This window comes from Osmerus mordax, chromosome 17, assembly GCF_038355195.1.
Source record: "Osmerus mordax isolate fOsmMor3 chromosome 17, fOsmMor3.pri, whole genome shotgun sequence".
NCBI lineage: Eukaryota > Metazoa > Chordata > Actinopteri > Osmeriformes > Osmeridae > Osmerus > Osmerus mordax.
The window spans coordinates 14379208-14396870 of record NC_090066.1 but is presented as its reverse complement, the minus strand read 5'-3'; the positions used below and the strand labels follow the sequence as shown (position 1 = coordinate 14396870).

The 17663-nt window shown below is 41.6% G+C and overlaps 1 protein-coding gene across 1 annotated transcript in view; it reads right to left on the bottom strand.

The window, feature by feature from the left end:
* LOC136960529 (ankyrin repeat and SOCS box protein 15-like) overlaps positions 1-17535 on the bottom strand; it is a 29241-nt gene extending 11706 nt beyond the window's left edge. The window contains exons 1-9 of the mRNA XM_067255041.1: positions 17494-17535; positions 17094-17188; positions 16931-16983; positions 16701-16832; positions 16416-16557; positions 15980-16097; positions 15626-15768; positions 15118-15285; positions 14683-14861 (exon numbers count right to left, since the gene is read on the bottom strand). Of these exons, the coding sequence (XP_067111142.1) occupies positions 14683-14861; positions 15118-15285; positions 15626-15768; positions 15980-16097; positions 16416-16557; positions 16701-16832; positions 16931-16983; positions 17094-17188; positions 17494-17535 (1072 nt within the window). The remainder of the gene's footprint in view (positions 1-14682; positions 14862-15117; positions 15286-15625; positions 15769-15979; positions 16098-16415; positions 16558-16700; positions 16833-16930; positions 16984-17093; positions 17189-17493) is intronic.
* Positions 17536-17663: the final 128 nt, after the last annotated feature.

Below are 17663 nucleotides of genomic sequence, written 5' to 3'. Positions count from 1 at the left end.
AACTCTCTTTTTCTATGGCTCTGGTTACAGCTGTCCACTGCAGTATCCACAGAGAGGCACTGGCAACAAAGACGATGCCTGCGGAATTAAAGGTGGTTTTGGATGACGCAGTGAGAACAGTAAATTTCATCAAAGGTCGTCCACTGCAATCACGCCTGTTTGCCATATTATGCACGGAGATGGGAAGCAACCACCGGCAGCTTCTCCTGCACACTGAAGTCCGGTGGCTTTCACATGGTAAGGTGCTCACTCTACTTTTTGAACTGCGTGACGAAGGCAGGACATTTTTTGTGAACTCCCGGTTTGAACTATTAGATCAATTATGTGATTTCAAGTGGCTTTGTAAGTTGGCGTATTTGGCATTTTCAGGTACTTAAATAGACTCATCTATCCCTCCAAGGAAAAGCAGTGATCATGTTTCATGTCCACAGTAAGATAGAAACCACAATAAGGAAGCTTGAGGTGAGGGACAGAAGAGTAGTTCAGAACAACGAGTCCTTTGAAAATCTGTGTGAATTTCTCAATAAAGAGGAGAGGCAGATCCCAACCTCCATGGCAGGTGCCATCAGAGAGCACCTGCCAACTCTGAGGAGGCAGCTCCGGGAATACTTCCCTGTGCTCAGCGAGCAACACATTTGGATACAGAATCCATTTGCCCCCCATAATGAGGATGCCATCGCAGGTCTCAGTTCCAGGGAGCAGGACAGCATTGTGGAGTTATCTGATACTGCTTTGAAACTGATCTTCACACAGAAGCACGTGGCACATTTCTGGATGCATGTTTACTCGGAATACATTCACATTGTCATTTAGCAGACGCTCTTATCCAGAGTGACTTACAGTAAGTACAGGGACATTCCCCCCAAGACAAGTAGGGAGAAGTGCCTTGCCCAAGGACACAACGTCATCTGGCACAGCCGGGAATCGAACTGATAACCTTCTGATTACTAGCCCACTTCCCTAACCGCTCAGCCACATGACTCTCTGAATACACAACAAGGTCTAACAAGGCATTGATGTTTCTGATGCCTTTTGCTACCACTTATCTGTGTGAAAATGGATTTTCAGCACTTGGCTTTAAAGACAAAGTACAGGAATAAACTTGATATTGAGCCTGATCTCCGCCTAAAGCTGACGTCCATTCAGCCAGACATCAAGACTTTGACAGCTGCTATGCAGCAACATCACCCTTCTCATTAGGTAAGTTGTAGGTGACGCAATTCACTATTGGCACTTCATTTCTTACGTTTGTTTCTTTACAAATTGTTATGTGGATGGATTATTAATTTGCACTGCATTGCTGTAGACCCACGTTCACATTGAATTGTTTGTTTCGTATTTGCTGTGTGTGTGTGTGTGTGTTTAGGTGTGTCACTCTCATCTCCCTGAACCTCCATTTACATGGAAAATAATTGGATGCCCTGCCTCCCACACACCATTGGATCAAGCCCGCGCTCCAAGTCCTATTTAGCCGTTGCTGACACTCAACCCGGCAGACCATTGCTCTCGCTTTGTCTCGTGTTACTTGTGTGTACGGTTGTGTGTTTGACCATTTTGCTTTTCCGGCCTTGATTCTTGCCTTGCCCTTTTGGGTTTGTTTGCTGTATATATATTTGTACATTAAACCTATTTGTAACACTTGTATATATTGTGCAGGGAAGTAATTGGAGTTCGACAACATTTTCTTTCTTTCTGCCATCTGTTTTTGTTAGAGAGTTAGGGAAGAACGGTGTATTATGATTGTATTTTGTGTTTGCTTAGGTTAGTTAGGTTCCTTTTAAAAGTTAGAAGTTTTTTATTTTGGCCTTGTCGGCTCCTGAAGCTTTTCTCCCATCCCCAAATAAATACAAAAAACAAACGCAAAGTTGGGTAGTGGTCTCGCTCTTTCTCGTTGCGGCTAGACCCTAGACCTGGTTGTAAAACAATTTCGTGTATTTTACTTTAAACCGATTACGTTTTCCATAACCGAGCACGCTAACAATCAATAATCGATTGATAATTAATAAGTTACAAAACGCACTTCTTTTTCTCAGTTTAAGTATTATTTGAACAATTCTAGCGGCACATTAGTTATGTGAAACATTAATTGGTGAAGCACAAACAATTAAGACGAACAGATTAATAAAACAATAAGGCTCTCGCTTGAAACGGCTGCTTTTGTCCTCCTGTCCTTATTCAACAAAAGGCGCCGCCAAACAAAACAATGTCAAATGGGGCCCCAGCTCGAAATTGTAAGTTCCAAGAACGTTCCCAGAACGTTCCCGTTGGTGTAAAGGACGTCGCCTTATAACGTTCCCAGAACATCCCATATTGGTCTCAATGTGGAGTTCTTTAAAGGGTAGGAGGACATTGTTTCGGGGCCTTTCAGGACGTTCTGGGAACGTTTAGGGAACCATTATAGGACCTTTCCTCTGTATCAATGCTAACCTTTGCAGAACCTTTTAGTGACATATCAAACCTTCAGGGGACCAACCTATAATGTGTTTTCGGTCCTTATCCCGTTACCTGAACTACTATTGGAACAATATTGCTTCATCTTTATAGAAAATGAACACATATAGGCTACATCAACTTTGATAGAAATATAAGGAGACCACCATGGGCTATTAGCAGTACTGTAGCTACTTGATCAACCTGGATTTTCGTGTGTGGGTATTAAAATGAAGAGATACAATTCAAGTTAATGATCTTTTATTATCAGACTGGATGTTGATGCCATCAAGCTCTTAAAAGAACTCCAACACAGAAAAGAGAGAACAACGGAACAGAGAAACATAAGTTTTGCCTACAATTCCGCGTCTTCCATTGGTAACCGCCGCCCTCCGACTGCCGAAATTAGAAGAAAGAAAATCTGACATCACTGTTAAACCAGAATGTGTATGTATGCCTAGTTACTTATTACAATACAACACTTTGACATAACATGTAACGTCACTGTGTCCAATCCCGACCGCTGTAAACTACTATTGTCCAAACCCGAACGGGGTTTGGACACTCAGTTTCCGGTCTTTTTGCCAGCATTTTCTTTTGCTATCGCCAGCAAAGTGTAAGTAGTATTATTTTAGGCATACCAAACAATCAACGTGTAAAATTTCATGAACATATATGGACGTTTACATGTCTAAATAATATAGGAAAGTTACTTTGGCCGAAATACCACTCGGCGACATTCGGGCGACGCTTGGGCGACGATCTTTACTCTGACAAGTGTGTCTGTGTTGTCATCGTACTGCTACTATGGGTTAGCATATGAGTGTATTTCAACGCTAGCTTAACACTACTTTTTGTCTTGCCAATGAAAATACACGATCATGTGTGACGTGATCTGTAGTCGAGGGGAGGAAGGGATGGGGGCTAGCAAACTTTGAGAAGAGTTCAACAAAACATCCAGCAGGTGGTGGTTAAAGAATATATTGTGCTTATTAAAGTTATGCATTGTGCTTATTAAAGTTATGAAACTTAGAAGTGTGCTCAGGCTTAAACATAGGGTCTCACACTGAGTGTGGGAAGCAGGCTGTTCTTTGTGTCTCTATCTCTTCATTTTCTGAAACAACCTTGAATCTGGGTGGAGATGGCACCCGAGCAGGTGGGACGCGTAGGCAAGAACAACTCCCTGATGCACGAGAGAACAAGCTCAACCCTTTTTTAATACTTGTGTTTCAATTGCACTGTATAAATATATGCTGGGGAGGGACAGATAGCCAGTTGGACTTCGTGAACCAGCCCAAACTCTGTTGCGGGTAGGGAAACTTAGACAACTCCAGAGCTCTGTACTTGTTGATTTCCAACTGCTGCATTAAAGCTGATATTATCGGACCTCTGGGACTCCAGACCACTCTTTCTAGAACACAGATTTGTGTCATTGAATACCATCATTACATATTGGAATAGACACATAGAATTTTTATCCTTCATGGTATACAGTCAAATTGAGATTTTATCGCATAGTTTGGAGATGTTGAAGCGTGATATTAGACATTCTCTGGTGATATCTTATTGTGGAGGACATAACTACGTCCCCGGATATGTTGACAGCATTGATGGTCAGTTTGGTGACCCTGGATCAAGTCAATATCCCCGGAAAAACAGCAGCGGCCAGTGTTTAGAAGTGCGGTCGTGTTTGGACAAGGGTAGCGTACGGCTAATTTACCGGCGCCAGCGTCTTTTGATCGGCTCTAGTAAAGACTAAGCTAACTCTAATTTAATATTTAGCTCGAAAGGTAAGAAGTTAAAGCTTAACGTGAAATCAGTAAATCATATGAAAACGTGATACGATTATTTTTATCAATATTTGAAGTGGCATTTTATCAGAATGTTAGCTAAAAACCGGTCGGGATTGGACACAGTGACACTATATGTTTATTTTGCTCTATTAGCTAGCTACATCCCTTTAACATTTCTGACCAGTGTGTCGAGAGCTAGCCTACTGTACTGTAGCCGGTTGGGGTCCCTTGCGCTAGCTCTACATAGCCTAGTTCACTCAAACCTAGCTCATTACAGTAAATTTACACATTGTTGTAGGCATAGGCTACAAGCAATAGTTATCGCAAAACATTTTGATATTTTTCTACTTCCATTTACTTACCTAACAACAAATAATACTGCTCCTTCTAATGTGAAGATAAATGACGGTTTAAAAAGTGAGCGCCTCTGACTCGCGAGTCTCTGGCTGCTCGTTATGGAACGTTCTTGCTCAAACAGTGATGAGCCGACGAATCTGCGACGTTTGAAATAGAGCACAGAGATTAAAAGAAATCATTTTCCGATGCTGATTTTGATTTTAGTATGTGTTCCGATGACATGTTATTAGTATATACCTATTTATCTTAAGCTTTCACTTACCATAAAAAAGCAACCAAGATCTTCCATCCATCTCGTAATAGCCTCGTTTTGGTTTAAAATTGTACGACGCACGTGAATATGGCGAAAGTTGTATGTGACCATAAAATAACCAAAACAACTTTCCCCCAATGTCATACACAGAACGTCCCCATGTGACTATCAGGGAACTATATGGGGACGTTCTTTAAAAGTCCCAAATGTCATATTTGTAATGTTTGCGGTGTGACCACAAAATAACGTACATCGTCAAAAAGTACGTTCAGAACCAAATGAGAACGTTTTAAAAACGTCCACAATGTTCTGTAAAGGTTCGGGACGTTCGTCACATTTAGATAACTTTTAGGGAACGTTATGCAAAGTCCCAATAACGTCCCCTCCTACGTGGGGCACCCTTTTGTAGTATAAAAGTTCATATATATGAGCTCCGGAGAAAATGCTATACAAAACATTCATTGACGGTTAATACATTTTTAATCGGTTAAATTCTTAAGGTCATTTAATCATCCCTAGTTTATGTGTTGATCAGAGTTGTGATTAAAGGTTCGGGTGGGCCGCAGAAAATTTTCAGATTTCAAATCGGGCCGTGGCATTCTTGAGTTTGGGAACTGCTGCTCTAGAGGAGCAGTATAGCAACCAGCCCTATGAAAATAAAAATAAACTACATGTAACATATACGAGATATCCTCTTTATCTTTAATACTAATATCCTATACGTGTAGTCACTAGCCAATCAGCAGGTTGGAATACAGGTGAGGCTAAACAGGAAGTAGTCAGAGCAGTCAGAGCATGGGAACGTGTCGAACGTGTGTGCAGCTTCCAGACTGCAGAATTAGACGAGTGAACAATAACGTTTCATACTCAATATAGTTTTAAGTTAGCGAAATAAAGTGATTGCCTTTTTGCCTTTGGAGTGTGTAGCCGTTAAGAGTTTAGCGAGGCACAGTGCATCGGCCAGAGGAAGAAGTTAGAATCACGTTGGTTTTTGTTCACTGTCCTTTGATCCTTGCCGCCGCTGAGGTAGACAGTTCACTGCCATCCAGAGACTGCTCCAGAGCGCCATCGACCTCATGCAAACTACAGAGAAACCTTTGAGGTGAAGTAACCTGACTTTGTGTTCTTTAAAAGGCAGCTATAGTGGAGAGAAGCATTGTGTTACTCACGAATACCACAGAGAGGGTTGGACTGAAACTTTTGTTAATTGGTTTGCCGTTTTGCTACATGCTAGGACCAATAATTTTTTTGCCTAGCCAATTTGATTTAATACTTTGCCGTTTTCCGATGGACTCATTTTGCTCTGGACTGAATTGGAAGACTGTTAAGGGACACTTCCACTTGGAACCTAGTATTCCCCTGATTGTATGGACGGAAACCATTTTCTGTTTAAAACAACTGGGTGAGAGGATGCTGGTCAGTGACATTTATTGTCTACTGTTGTTCACTGCGGTCAATTTGCTGTTAATTTACATTGTTTAGAATCTGTATTATCCATTATAAGTCATGTTCAATATTCTGAAACTGTGAATGAAAAGTGTTTAATTCCATTTTCCTCAGGTTTAGTATGTTGGCCAACATTAGTGGTAATATGTTTGACATACAACTGTGAAGGGTGATTTTGAGATAACCAGGATTTCTATACTTTGCATGTCTTTTATTTTCCAAATTGATCTAGTATAATAAATCATCACAAATTTTCAGCTTTTAAACTATTTGCTTATACTGTGAAGTTCGTAATCTTCTCTGAAGTAGGGGCATCCCATCCTCTGCCAGTAGAGTATGGTAGTTAGGGGAAATACAGGGTAAGTTGCACATACGGACACGTATGCTTGTATTCTGTCCTTTAGGTCATCACCGTGACATGTACAAATCCTAAAGCCTAAACTATTATATTTGTTTCACTTAGGGCAGGTTAGGCTTGGGACTAGTAGGCCTGGGGGTTAGGGACTCAGATCCTTTTATCTCCAGCCTTTCAGGGAAGTTATTTACCCCTACTAAGCGGACGTAGGTCCCGTTTGCTACATACAGTAGATCGGGCGTGTTCCGACGAATGCATGTAAATGCGGATGAAAAATACAATGTTTGTTTGTGACCCAGTATGAGTAGAATCTTTAGTTAGTTACAGTGGTCTACATGAGTGGACAGTAGCCTAGACAGAGTGACCCATCCATAATTTAAACTCTCCCTCAGTGAAAGTTTACCATAACAGTCTCTGAAAGAACAACGTAAGATAATCTATCTTGCCACTTAGTCAAAGTTTTCTGATAGATGGATCTAGTGTATCCCTTCCGCTTTGCTCCAGCTCTGCACCCGCGGATCGGCTCTCGAAGCTCCGCAGTTTAGCAGTCCCTCGCCACGGCAACCAACTCAGTCATCCAAACAAATCAAATAATGCCGGCAGTGTCTGCTGCTCCGGCTGGCCCCCCCCAAAATAAAAACACGTCCAACCGGCCAAGCGAGATCACGAAAAAAAACATTCATGCAGGTAGATCAGCACACCATCCCAACACAAACAAACCCACCACAACAGGACAAAAACAAAGTCAAGAAAAAGTGGAGAAAACAGCAGAAAAACGAACAAAAAACTAAGAGCTGCTGAGACAGCTGCCACTCATAGCGGCGCTACGTCACAGGTAGGCCTACTTGCCGCTCTTCAGATGATGAGCCTTGAAGTGCGTCTTGATTGATGTTCGCCTTCTTGATCTTTCAGATGAATTCTTCAGCTTGGGCTGCGGAAGTGAAGTAGTGCCAGGTTTTGTTCTGTAGAATTTGCAATTTAGCCTGGAACATAAATCCATACTCCTTACTAGGGCTGTCAATGAATATTCTAAATTCGAATTTATATTCGAATTGTGAAAATTAATATTGTGACGGCGGCAGCAGCAGCGGTGCGACTGTCTGCTTTGCGGGTGGGCACGCGCCTGATGTCAGGGACAGATCACAGGAGTCGCACTGTCTGGCACAGCGTCACTGCTGACAGTTGACTTGCGTGCAAGATGGCAGAAAGTGCAGAACCCAGCTTGACCGCAGCAGAGAAAGTGAAAAAAAAAATCTGTTGTCTGGAAATATTTCGGATTTTGGTCAGTTGATGGTAAACTTGTTGAGCCTACAGCTAAAGTTGTGTGTAAGCTAGGCTAGAGTTAGCTTACCATTCAACAACTAGCAACTTGAGGCTACATCTCCAAAATGTGCACCCAAGTGAATATGGCATAATATGTGGAACTTCAGCGAAACAGCAGTTCCTTCCCTTCTCCATACTCTTCTCTTCCCATCATTCTGGTACAAGTTGATCTTGGTCTCATCTGTCAATAGGATGTTGTTCCAGAACTGTACAGGCTCTTTTAGATGTTTTTTGGCAAACTCTAATCTGGTCTTCCTGTTTTTGAGACTCACCAATGGTTTACATCTTGTGGTGAACCCTTTGTATTTACTCTGGTGAAGTCTTCTCTTAATTGTTGACTTTGACACAGATACGCCTACCTCCTGGAGAGTGTTCTTGATCTGGCCAACTGTTGTGAAGGGGTTTTTCCTCACCAGGGAAATAATTCTTCTGTCATCCACCACAGTTGTTTTCCGTGGTCTTCCGGGTCTTTTGGTGTTGCTGAGCTCACCAGTGCGTTCTTTCTTTTTAAGAATGTACCAAACAGTTGATTTGGCCACACCTAATGTTTTTGCTATCTCTCTGATAGGCTGAAAAATCAAAACAAACCTAACGATGGCTTGCTTCACTGATGGTGACAGCTCTTTGGACTTCATATTGAGAGTTGACAGCAACAGATTCCAAACACAAATATCATACTTGAAATGAACTCTAGACCTTTTATCTGCTCCTTGTCAATGAAATAACGAACTCCCATGAGGGAATAACATACACCTGGCCATGGAACAGCTGAGCAGCCAATTGTCCAATTACTTTTGGTCCCTTAAAATGGGGGGGGGGCCACATATCAAATGTGTTGTAATTCCTACACCGTTCACCTGATTTGGATGTAAATACCCTGAAATTAAAGCTGAAAGTCTGCACTTAAAGGACGTCTTGATTGTTTTATTTCAAATCCATTGTGGTGGTATACAGAGCCAAAATGATGAAAATTGTGTCAATGTCCAAATATTTATGGACCTAACTGTATTTTGCGCCGTGCGCCACAAGTTCGTTGTCAAAAGATCTTGGACGTTTTTGACATACAAAGTGGATCTGTGAATGCCATCACAACAGACAATGCCATTAATTACGTGAATGCAGTGGAGAGACATCTTCAAACGGTTAATATACCATGTGTGGCGCACACAATAAACTTGGCTGTGCGTAAAAGGCTCGGGGTCAGAGCCATTGAAATCCTCGTTAGTAGGCTGAAAGTGGCAGTCTCACATTTCAGCAAATCTTCCGGCGACAGATACCTCATCGAGGAGAAACAACAACTTTTAGGATTGAAAACGGAGAAGCTGATCAACGACTGTCCAACGCGATGGAACAGCACATATGAAATGATCTGCCGTGCATCGGAGCAGCAAGCAGCAGTGTCTGCTGTCATCTTCGAGAAAAAACTGTCAAGAATGGAGCTGACCACAAGCAAATGGTCCCTAATGGAAAAGGTGAGCATAGTGTATGAAGTATGTACTGTAATAGGCTGGACAAATGCAAAACTGTCCTAAAAAATGTTTTAATAGGGAGAATGATGGCCTTAATTTATTTACTGTGTGTGAATATTATTAATCCAATCTAATATCAACGCATATTATATTTACTTTTTTATTGCAGGTGCAAGAGGTCCTTAAACCCTTTAACCCTCGTGCTGCCTTCGGGTCACATGACCCAAAGGTTCATAACGAACCATTGTTGTGTTTACCCAATTTTACCCAATACAAAAACAAATAAAAATAATTTTCTTTTAACCATTCCAATGAGGGGGGTCTGAGACAGCCCGACAGTTAAAAGAAAACGCTTCACTTTGTTTTTGTATGAGGTAAATTTGTCGCAATACGACGGTGGGTCACAATGACTGATGAGTCAGAATGACCCGAAGATAACACAAGGGTTAAAGTGGCAACAGAAGCACTTTCAACCGACAAATATCCAACCACGTTGTCTGTCCTGCCTTTAAAACATGTTCTGCTTGCTCAACTGAAAAAGCGAACGCCAGGCGAAATTAGACCAGTCCCAGATGACCTGATTGGTCTGGATGGTTCATAAGGTAGCAGCAAATCACAAATGTATTTAGGCTCTAAACCATTCAGTGCTTTATAAACCAGCAGCAGGATTTTAAAGTCAATTCTTTGTTGGACAGGAAGCCAATGCAAAGACCTCAGAACTGGAGTGATGTGATCCACTTTCTTGGTCTTAGTGAGGACTCGAGCTGCAGCGTTCTGAATCAGCTGCAGCTTTCAGATTGACTTTTTACAGAGACCTGTGAACACACCGTTACAGTAGTCGAGTCTACTGAAGATAAATGCATGCAAGGAAGTTTCTCCAAATCCTGTTGAGATGGTACATATTCATGGCAAGGTACAGTGAATAATTGGGGTTAGTTACAGTTTTTCTTGATTGCTAAGATACATTTCTTGAAATGGTTACCCATTTTCTCAAAACTGTAAACACAAAACCTCATCTTCAAGCACTATTTACAAAACCTCTGAATCCTCTTGCAAAATGAAACTTTCGCCTCAAAACAGTTTAACCTGTGCTCAAAATCAAACACTGCTCTCAAATCATAAACAAAGTGATCAAAATGATATACACTATCAAGCACAGTAAACAATACACCAAAAATTACAAAACGCATTGTTCAAAAGATTTTTTTAAATCTCAAAACAAATTTCATATTTATCCGTCAATGTCTTTTGATGAACAAAAACATGTTCTATCATAGTAGCTCAAAATTGATCAGAAATTACTACTCTGCTTTGCTCTTTGCTATTTGTTTGTTCTTTCTCCTACTTGTACCCCTATACAGTACTGTACCCTGCATCTCACAAACTTGTCCTTTGTCTCTGTGATACTGTCATTCTTGTTCTTTGATGATATGAACCTGCAAACAGTGAAAATCTATTGAGCAGGCAGTACTGTTACTGTAACAAATGGAAAGCACAATGTTCAGGGCCATACAATTTGTTAATTGTACAGTATACAGCCTACAATGCACTGTACTACAGTATACAATATTGAAAGGGACAAAAATTAAAGGAGTAAACGTGGTTGGTTGTGTCACATCATTTGAAACAAGTTAAATCAATTTTGAGTGGTTGTGTTTAATCAATGACATGTTTTCTCTATTTGTATTTGATTGTTGCCATTTGTGTTTACCAGTATGGATGACATGTGCTTTAGAGTGCAGAATGTGTTTTGAGAATGAGAATGTGTTTAGAGTTTTGCTGAAAATTCTAAGTGAGATCTGCAAATGGTGTTTTACCATGTGAAATGGTTTAAGGCAGTGGTTTACAACCTTTTTTGGCTTGTGACCCAAATTGGATGTCACAACTCTAGTGACCCCAAACATTCAGAACAGAATCTATTACAAAAGTGTGTTTGATCATGTAATAGAACTTATAATGATATATTTACATCTTTTTACAGTCGCTAGGACACATTTCTCAATAAGTCACGTTTTCAAAACTTCACACAGTGAGCACAACAGAAGTATATGTGGGCTATGGATAATTTATCATTGTTTTGGCACAAAATGCATTCAATGACTACATCTTTCAAATTACATAAATTATTTTCTCACTTCGACACAACTGCCAAAACTCTATGTACCTACAGGCCAATTTGCACATGCTTACATACTGTTAAACTTCAGTTCAAAGCAATAACATAATACAAAACTGAATAAGACAGAAATTTGCTAAATTTCTACAGTAATATTGTAATGAAATATATTTAGAATCAAAAAATTAAATGCTATAAAATGATCTCTACAGAAGGGTTGTGCTATGTGAGGAAAGGGATGCAGAGAGAAGAAATCAGCCAACATTTGTATGGGACAATGTGGCATTTCACCACTCCCGTGCAGTCACCAAGTGGTTTGCAGCCCATCCCAGAATGGTGTCCCTTTTATTCCCACCATACTCTCCACTCCTCAACCCCATAGAATAATTATTTTCCTCATGGAGGTGGACGGTTTACTGTATGACCACCATCCACATGATCAAATGTCCCTCCTGACGCAATGAATGCTGGATGCCTGGACATTGCCAGGGATGGATCAAGCATGCCAGAAGATTCTTTCCTACATGTATTGCCCTAGATGACATAAAATGTGATGTGGATGAGAACCTATGGCCAAATGCAGAAGATTACAGTAGCATTTCTATTGCAGGGCTCTCAAGTTTTGAAGACAGGCAAGAGTGACATTCTACCCCCCCGGTAAAAATTAATTTATGAATTAATTGATTTTTACCTGACATCTTTGAAAGGCAGCAATGATTAATGCATCCATGGCCAGGATATAATTATAAAATATGACATTATTTTAAAAGTGACCTATAACATCGACTATGCAAAACACAAATCTATTTAGTGCTAATAAAATTATTACGCCTATTTGGAAAGAGATGTATATAATGTGGCCATATGTCAGTCATTGTGTGATAATGAAAATAAGACTAGGCCCATTATATACAACAGACGAAGTATTGCAAGCGCCGTCAGAGGTATCGGGCCTATGTTCGTCCCGCACTGGGTTCGAACCTGCCACCTCTGACATCACAAGCGCCACCACTACCAACTACGCCAACGAAAAGCTAGCAATCCATTGATGCGGGTGGCCTGTTACATACCTGAGGAGTGAGTTTCACCGATACACACTGGCTACATCTATGAACGACTTGTTCTGAGCAGGTATTGTCAGTGAACAGGCTGTAAAACTGTTGGTTAAGACACTCATGAAAAACTGATGCTAATTATCTAGTAAACATTTTCTAACAGCAGTCAAGTTGTCATTGTTTGTGTCAAACAAGTTGTGAATATGTTGTAACAGTAAAACAGGAGATCATGACTGTGCTCAAAGTGATGCTCGAAGTCCAGTGGTTTGCTTTGTAGGTCAACAAAACTTTCAGAAGACGGGAGGGTGGGAGTCAGGTGGTTGAGCGGTTAGGGAAGCGGGCTAGTAATCAGAAGGTTGCCAGTTCGATTCCCGGCCGTGCAAAATGACGTTGTGTCTGGGCAAGGCACTTCACCCTACTTACCTCGGGGGAATGTCCCTGTACTTACTGTAAGTTACTGGATAAGAGCGTCTGCTAAATGACTAAATGTAATGTAAATGTAAGAAGACGTTGTAGCAGAATCACGAAAAATTACAGGATATGCTTTTTTTCCATTGGTTGTTGCATTAAATCTTACCCAGATACAATGGTGCTATTTTCCAATTGGCTATTGTATAGACCCTTTCTTTTTTTTGATTGGCTGATAAGTGGCAGGCTCGACTAAGAACTCCAGGGGAGACGCGCTTGATTCCTACCGGTTCCATAGTGAGAGCGGCGCAGCCAGAGGAATTTTGGTTGGGTGCTGCGGCATATATTATAAATATTTTTTTTCTGCGAGAGAAATACAATATGTGGCGGGAGGGCGTGACAAAAGACCGAAATGAGTGACTGTCACGCTCAATGCGTGACACTTGAGAGCCCTGCTATTGTATCTGTATCAGTGGATGGTGTGTATACAAATTCTCGTATTCTGGAATTAGTGAGAAAAAAAAGAAAGATATACAACATATTGAAGCATACTGCATCATGTCTGATTAATTCCAGTAACATATATTGCAGTGAATTCTAAACAGTAGAGAGGTGTCCTTGTTTTACATAAGAAAACATTGTATAATGCTACCTGTTGATGTGACCTAAGTATTGAGAAATGTGTCCTAGCGACTGTAAAAAACTGTAAGAAATATTGTGCATGTTACAACAAAAATAAAGCATCACTATATATACAGTAATAACAACCAAAAAAACACGGGTGTCAATTTTGAGTATACCACACAAACATTTACAGTAAAAATGGGAGTCAGGTGGCAGAGCGGTTAGTAATCAGAAGGTTGCTGGTTCGATTCCCCGCCCGTGCAAAATGATGTCCTTGGGCAAGGCACTTCACCCTACTTGCCTAGGGGGTATGTCCCTGTACTTACTGTAAGTCGCTCTGGATAAGAGCGTCTGCTAAATGACTAAAGGTAAATGTAATTTAAATGTAAAAATGGCTGGTTGATGTTGAACTATTCTCGAATACGGACACCATGGTGAAAGCTGACAAAAAAGCTGTCCCAAACCACTATTAGAAACAAGTGTGAACAATTTTGAGTCATTGTGTTTTACAGATGACAACTGTGTTGTAGTTGTGTTTACTGTTTGCTGCCTGTGTTTAACATTTTGCAGCAGAAGTGCATCACAGTGCAAACTGTGTTTAGTGAATGAGAATGTGTTGCCATAGGTTCTGGTAGAAGGGTTATAGAACAGCTTCATTCTCGTGACAATTTTGTTTATTGTGCCCTATATATTAAATTGGCAAATGGTTAACATATTTAGATTCATTCTCTCCCTTCCAGTTCCCGAAACCCAACCCTTGCCACCTAACCTCAATCTTAACCCAAACTCAAGATGCAAACCATGGAACCAACCTAACCCGTAACCCAACCCTCAACTCAACCCCACCCCAACTCTAACTATTAACATAAACTTGAACCTAATGAGCCTAATCCAAACCCTCACCAAACTCTTACACCAAAGAGCGCTTGGGTACCAATGAAGGAATTGTAGTGCTTGTATTATTGCTGAGATACAAGTTCTGATGAGATAAATAATTATTATCCTGTATCCATGACTCATCCAGAAGTGCTCGCCCCTCAGCAACCCCCCCACCCCCCCTGCCCCTCGCCCCCTTGCTCCCATCCTCCTCCGAACTGATGTGTGTCTCTAGCATGGCGTTGACGTTGAAGCCCTTCTCTATGAGAAGCTGCAGGCAGACCGCATGCCCCCCGTCAGCAGCGGAGTGGACCGGGCTCTGGCCCGACAGATGGGGGATCAAAGTCTTCAGGGCTCTGAGAGAAGAAAGGGGGGTGGGGGATGCGCTCTCAGTGTCCTGTGTACATGACTTTGGATAAAAGTGTCTGCAAACATGGATATATGTAACATTTTGTGGAATCTTTTCATAGGCTAAGGCTGTTCTTACAAATATACAAATAAACAAAACTCCAAACAGTTCTTTAAAGAGCGTAGACAGCGAGGTTACTGTATGAGACAGGTACTGGTTCCCGGTACAGATCCTGTTATTCATGTTGTTAGATCCACACTCACAGGTAGTGACCCTCGTAGGCAGCTCTCTGGATGGGAAGCTGGCAGGCCAGGTTGGCTATGTTGGGGTTGGCTCCATGCTGCAGCAGAAGCTCTATACAGTCCAGGTTCCCAGAGCCTGCAGCATCGTACAGCACCGTGTCTCCATTCCTGGACTGAGTGTTCACATCGCTGCTGAGTGAAAGACAAGGAGTATGACACCAGCAACTGGTTTGTTGAATGGGCATGACTGTACCTCCAGCTGAAACTCCAGCTTGTGGAGATCGACAAGATCATTCTGAATGAGGGTTGGAGTGCAGACCTAGGATGGTAGCTCTCTGGGGATAGTGTTAAGCAGCGTTGTTACAGATAATCAAAATACATTTTTGACAAATGTGATTGGCACTGTTGTAGTTGAATAAAGATGAATAAACATCCATGTCGAGGTGATTTAATCTCATCATGAAGTTGTTTGATGAACAGTGGCACTCTTTTTAAAATGTAGATATTTTTGGTAAGGGCTGTGATTGGCTCACCGTGCTGGATGAGTATGTCCAGAACCTCAGGGTGGACGTACTCTGCAGCGATGCCCAGCGGCATGACCCCATGCCCGTCTGTACCCATTACCCTGGCCCCTTGCCTCAGCAGCAGCATCAAGATGTCAGTACAGCCCACCTGGGAAGTGTAGAGAGAGAGGGGAGAAAGATACATTCTAAACATAATCTATATAAATAATCATAAATATGTGATATCTCATAATCTATCTCATAATTTATCAATTCTAGACATGATAAATTCAGTTAAAAAAATTACTTATTTAAAAACCCAATATATAGTTGATGTTACACAAGCGTTCTAGCAGCTAGTTATCGTGCAACTATCTCACCTTAGCAGCTTCGTGGGTGGCGGTCCACTTCTTCAGACACACTTGCTCCACAAAGGCCCCACCCATGATCAGAGTATAGACCATGTCATACGAGCCCTGTTTCACCGCTGTGTGCAGCCAGGAGTGGAATAGTCTATGTTTATAGAATATTTGGCTGAGAGAATGTGTTCAAATTGTACAAAGTGTGTTTGTACAATTTGTGCGTGCAGGTGTGTGGTTTGTGTGTGTGTGCGCCTCTGTGTAAATCTGTTAGTGTGTGAGTGTGTGTGTCAAGTCAACTGAGATTTTATTGTCATTCCGCTATATAGCTTGTGTACATTGGAACAAAATGGCGTTTCTTCAGTACCCTGGTGCAACACGGAACAGTATGCAAGACTATATGAAGTGCAAATACACAACCGTGTGAGCTGAGTGTGTGTGTGTTACCCAGGAGCAAGGGGACTCGTTGTTGCTGTTGGTGCTGTAAGCTCCGTGCTGCAAAAGGGTCTTCACATTCTCCACCAGGCCAGCCTTATCAGCCAGAGTGAGGGCCGTCTCCAAGTCCACCGTCACCTCCTCCAGGGTCAGCTCAGTGGATGCTGGAAACACACACACAGACACACACTCACACACAGAACACACACGCATTTGTTCAAGCACATTTGCGCCATGCACCCCATCCCCCACACAGTAACCACACAGTAGGACAAGCCATTGTTATTTTCATGCTGAAGCCTCTTACCCAGAAGCACTTGATCCAGGACGTGTGCCAGAGGCAGAACAGCTTCCCTGTGAAGAGGCAGTCTGCCAAGGCTGTCTGCCTCTCTGAAGGCTTCCCTACAGCCCCACAGCTTTCGCAGTGTGTGCACATCACCTGCCCAGAGGAAACACAAACAAATGGATGTGCCCTTTACACTGTGGCAGTATTAACCCATAACTGTTTTAAACTTTAAGGTTTAAACCTTTCTTTACCTTTCTTGATGGCAGCCGCTATTGCGCAATAGTCTTCACTGGAAGCTTCTATACTGTTTCAATCACAGATTAATACAGTTAATTGAAGCAAATTGACATTTGAGGTTGGTTAAAATTAAAGCCTTTGTCTGATTTAGTATGAGAACTACTTTGCTCAGCCTACCAATCTGTGGTCGATGAGAATGGTAATTTGCACAAGTCCTGTAAGTTCTCTTGAATGGCAAACTCTATCAGCTCCTCATCTATCCCTTTCAAAGTCTGTCATGTCTACAGGTAAAGCAATTGAAAATGACAACATGTAGCTGCGTTGAACCATGTGCAACCAATGGTTTGAACAATGATGAAAAATAAAATGCAGTTGTTACATCATATTCAAGAGATCAGACATTGTAAACACAAGTTGTTATGTATTATGTTATTGCAACAAAAGGCATACTGACTCACATGTGAATTCTGCTTTGTATGTCCCAGAGCTTACTTAGGGCACTGCAACCTACTGTCAGTGTTTTTGTTTTGGACTGAGCTTCGGAGCTTCTGAGCGTTGGGATATATTTAGAGATGACCTGCTTAATGCAGCTGCACTCTGCTTTCAGACGGTCCGTCATGCTTCTACACTTGATAACAGCCCTGTCCCTCTCCAACCATGAGTTTCTCCAACAGTATCAAAACAGGGACAACTGCAGCTTGAGAGAAAAATTGCTGTGTGGTAGAGTATTGAGCCACAAAATCTGAG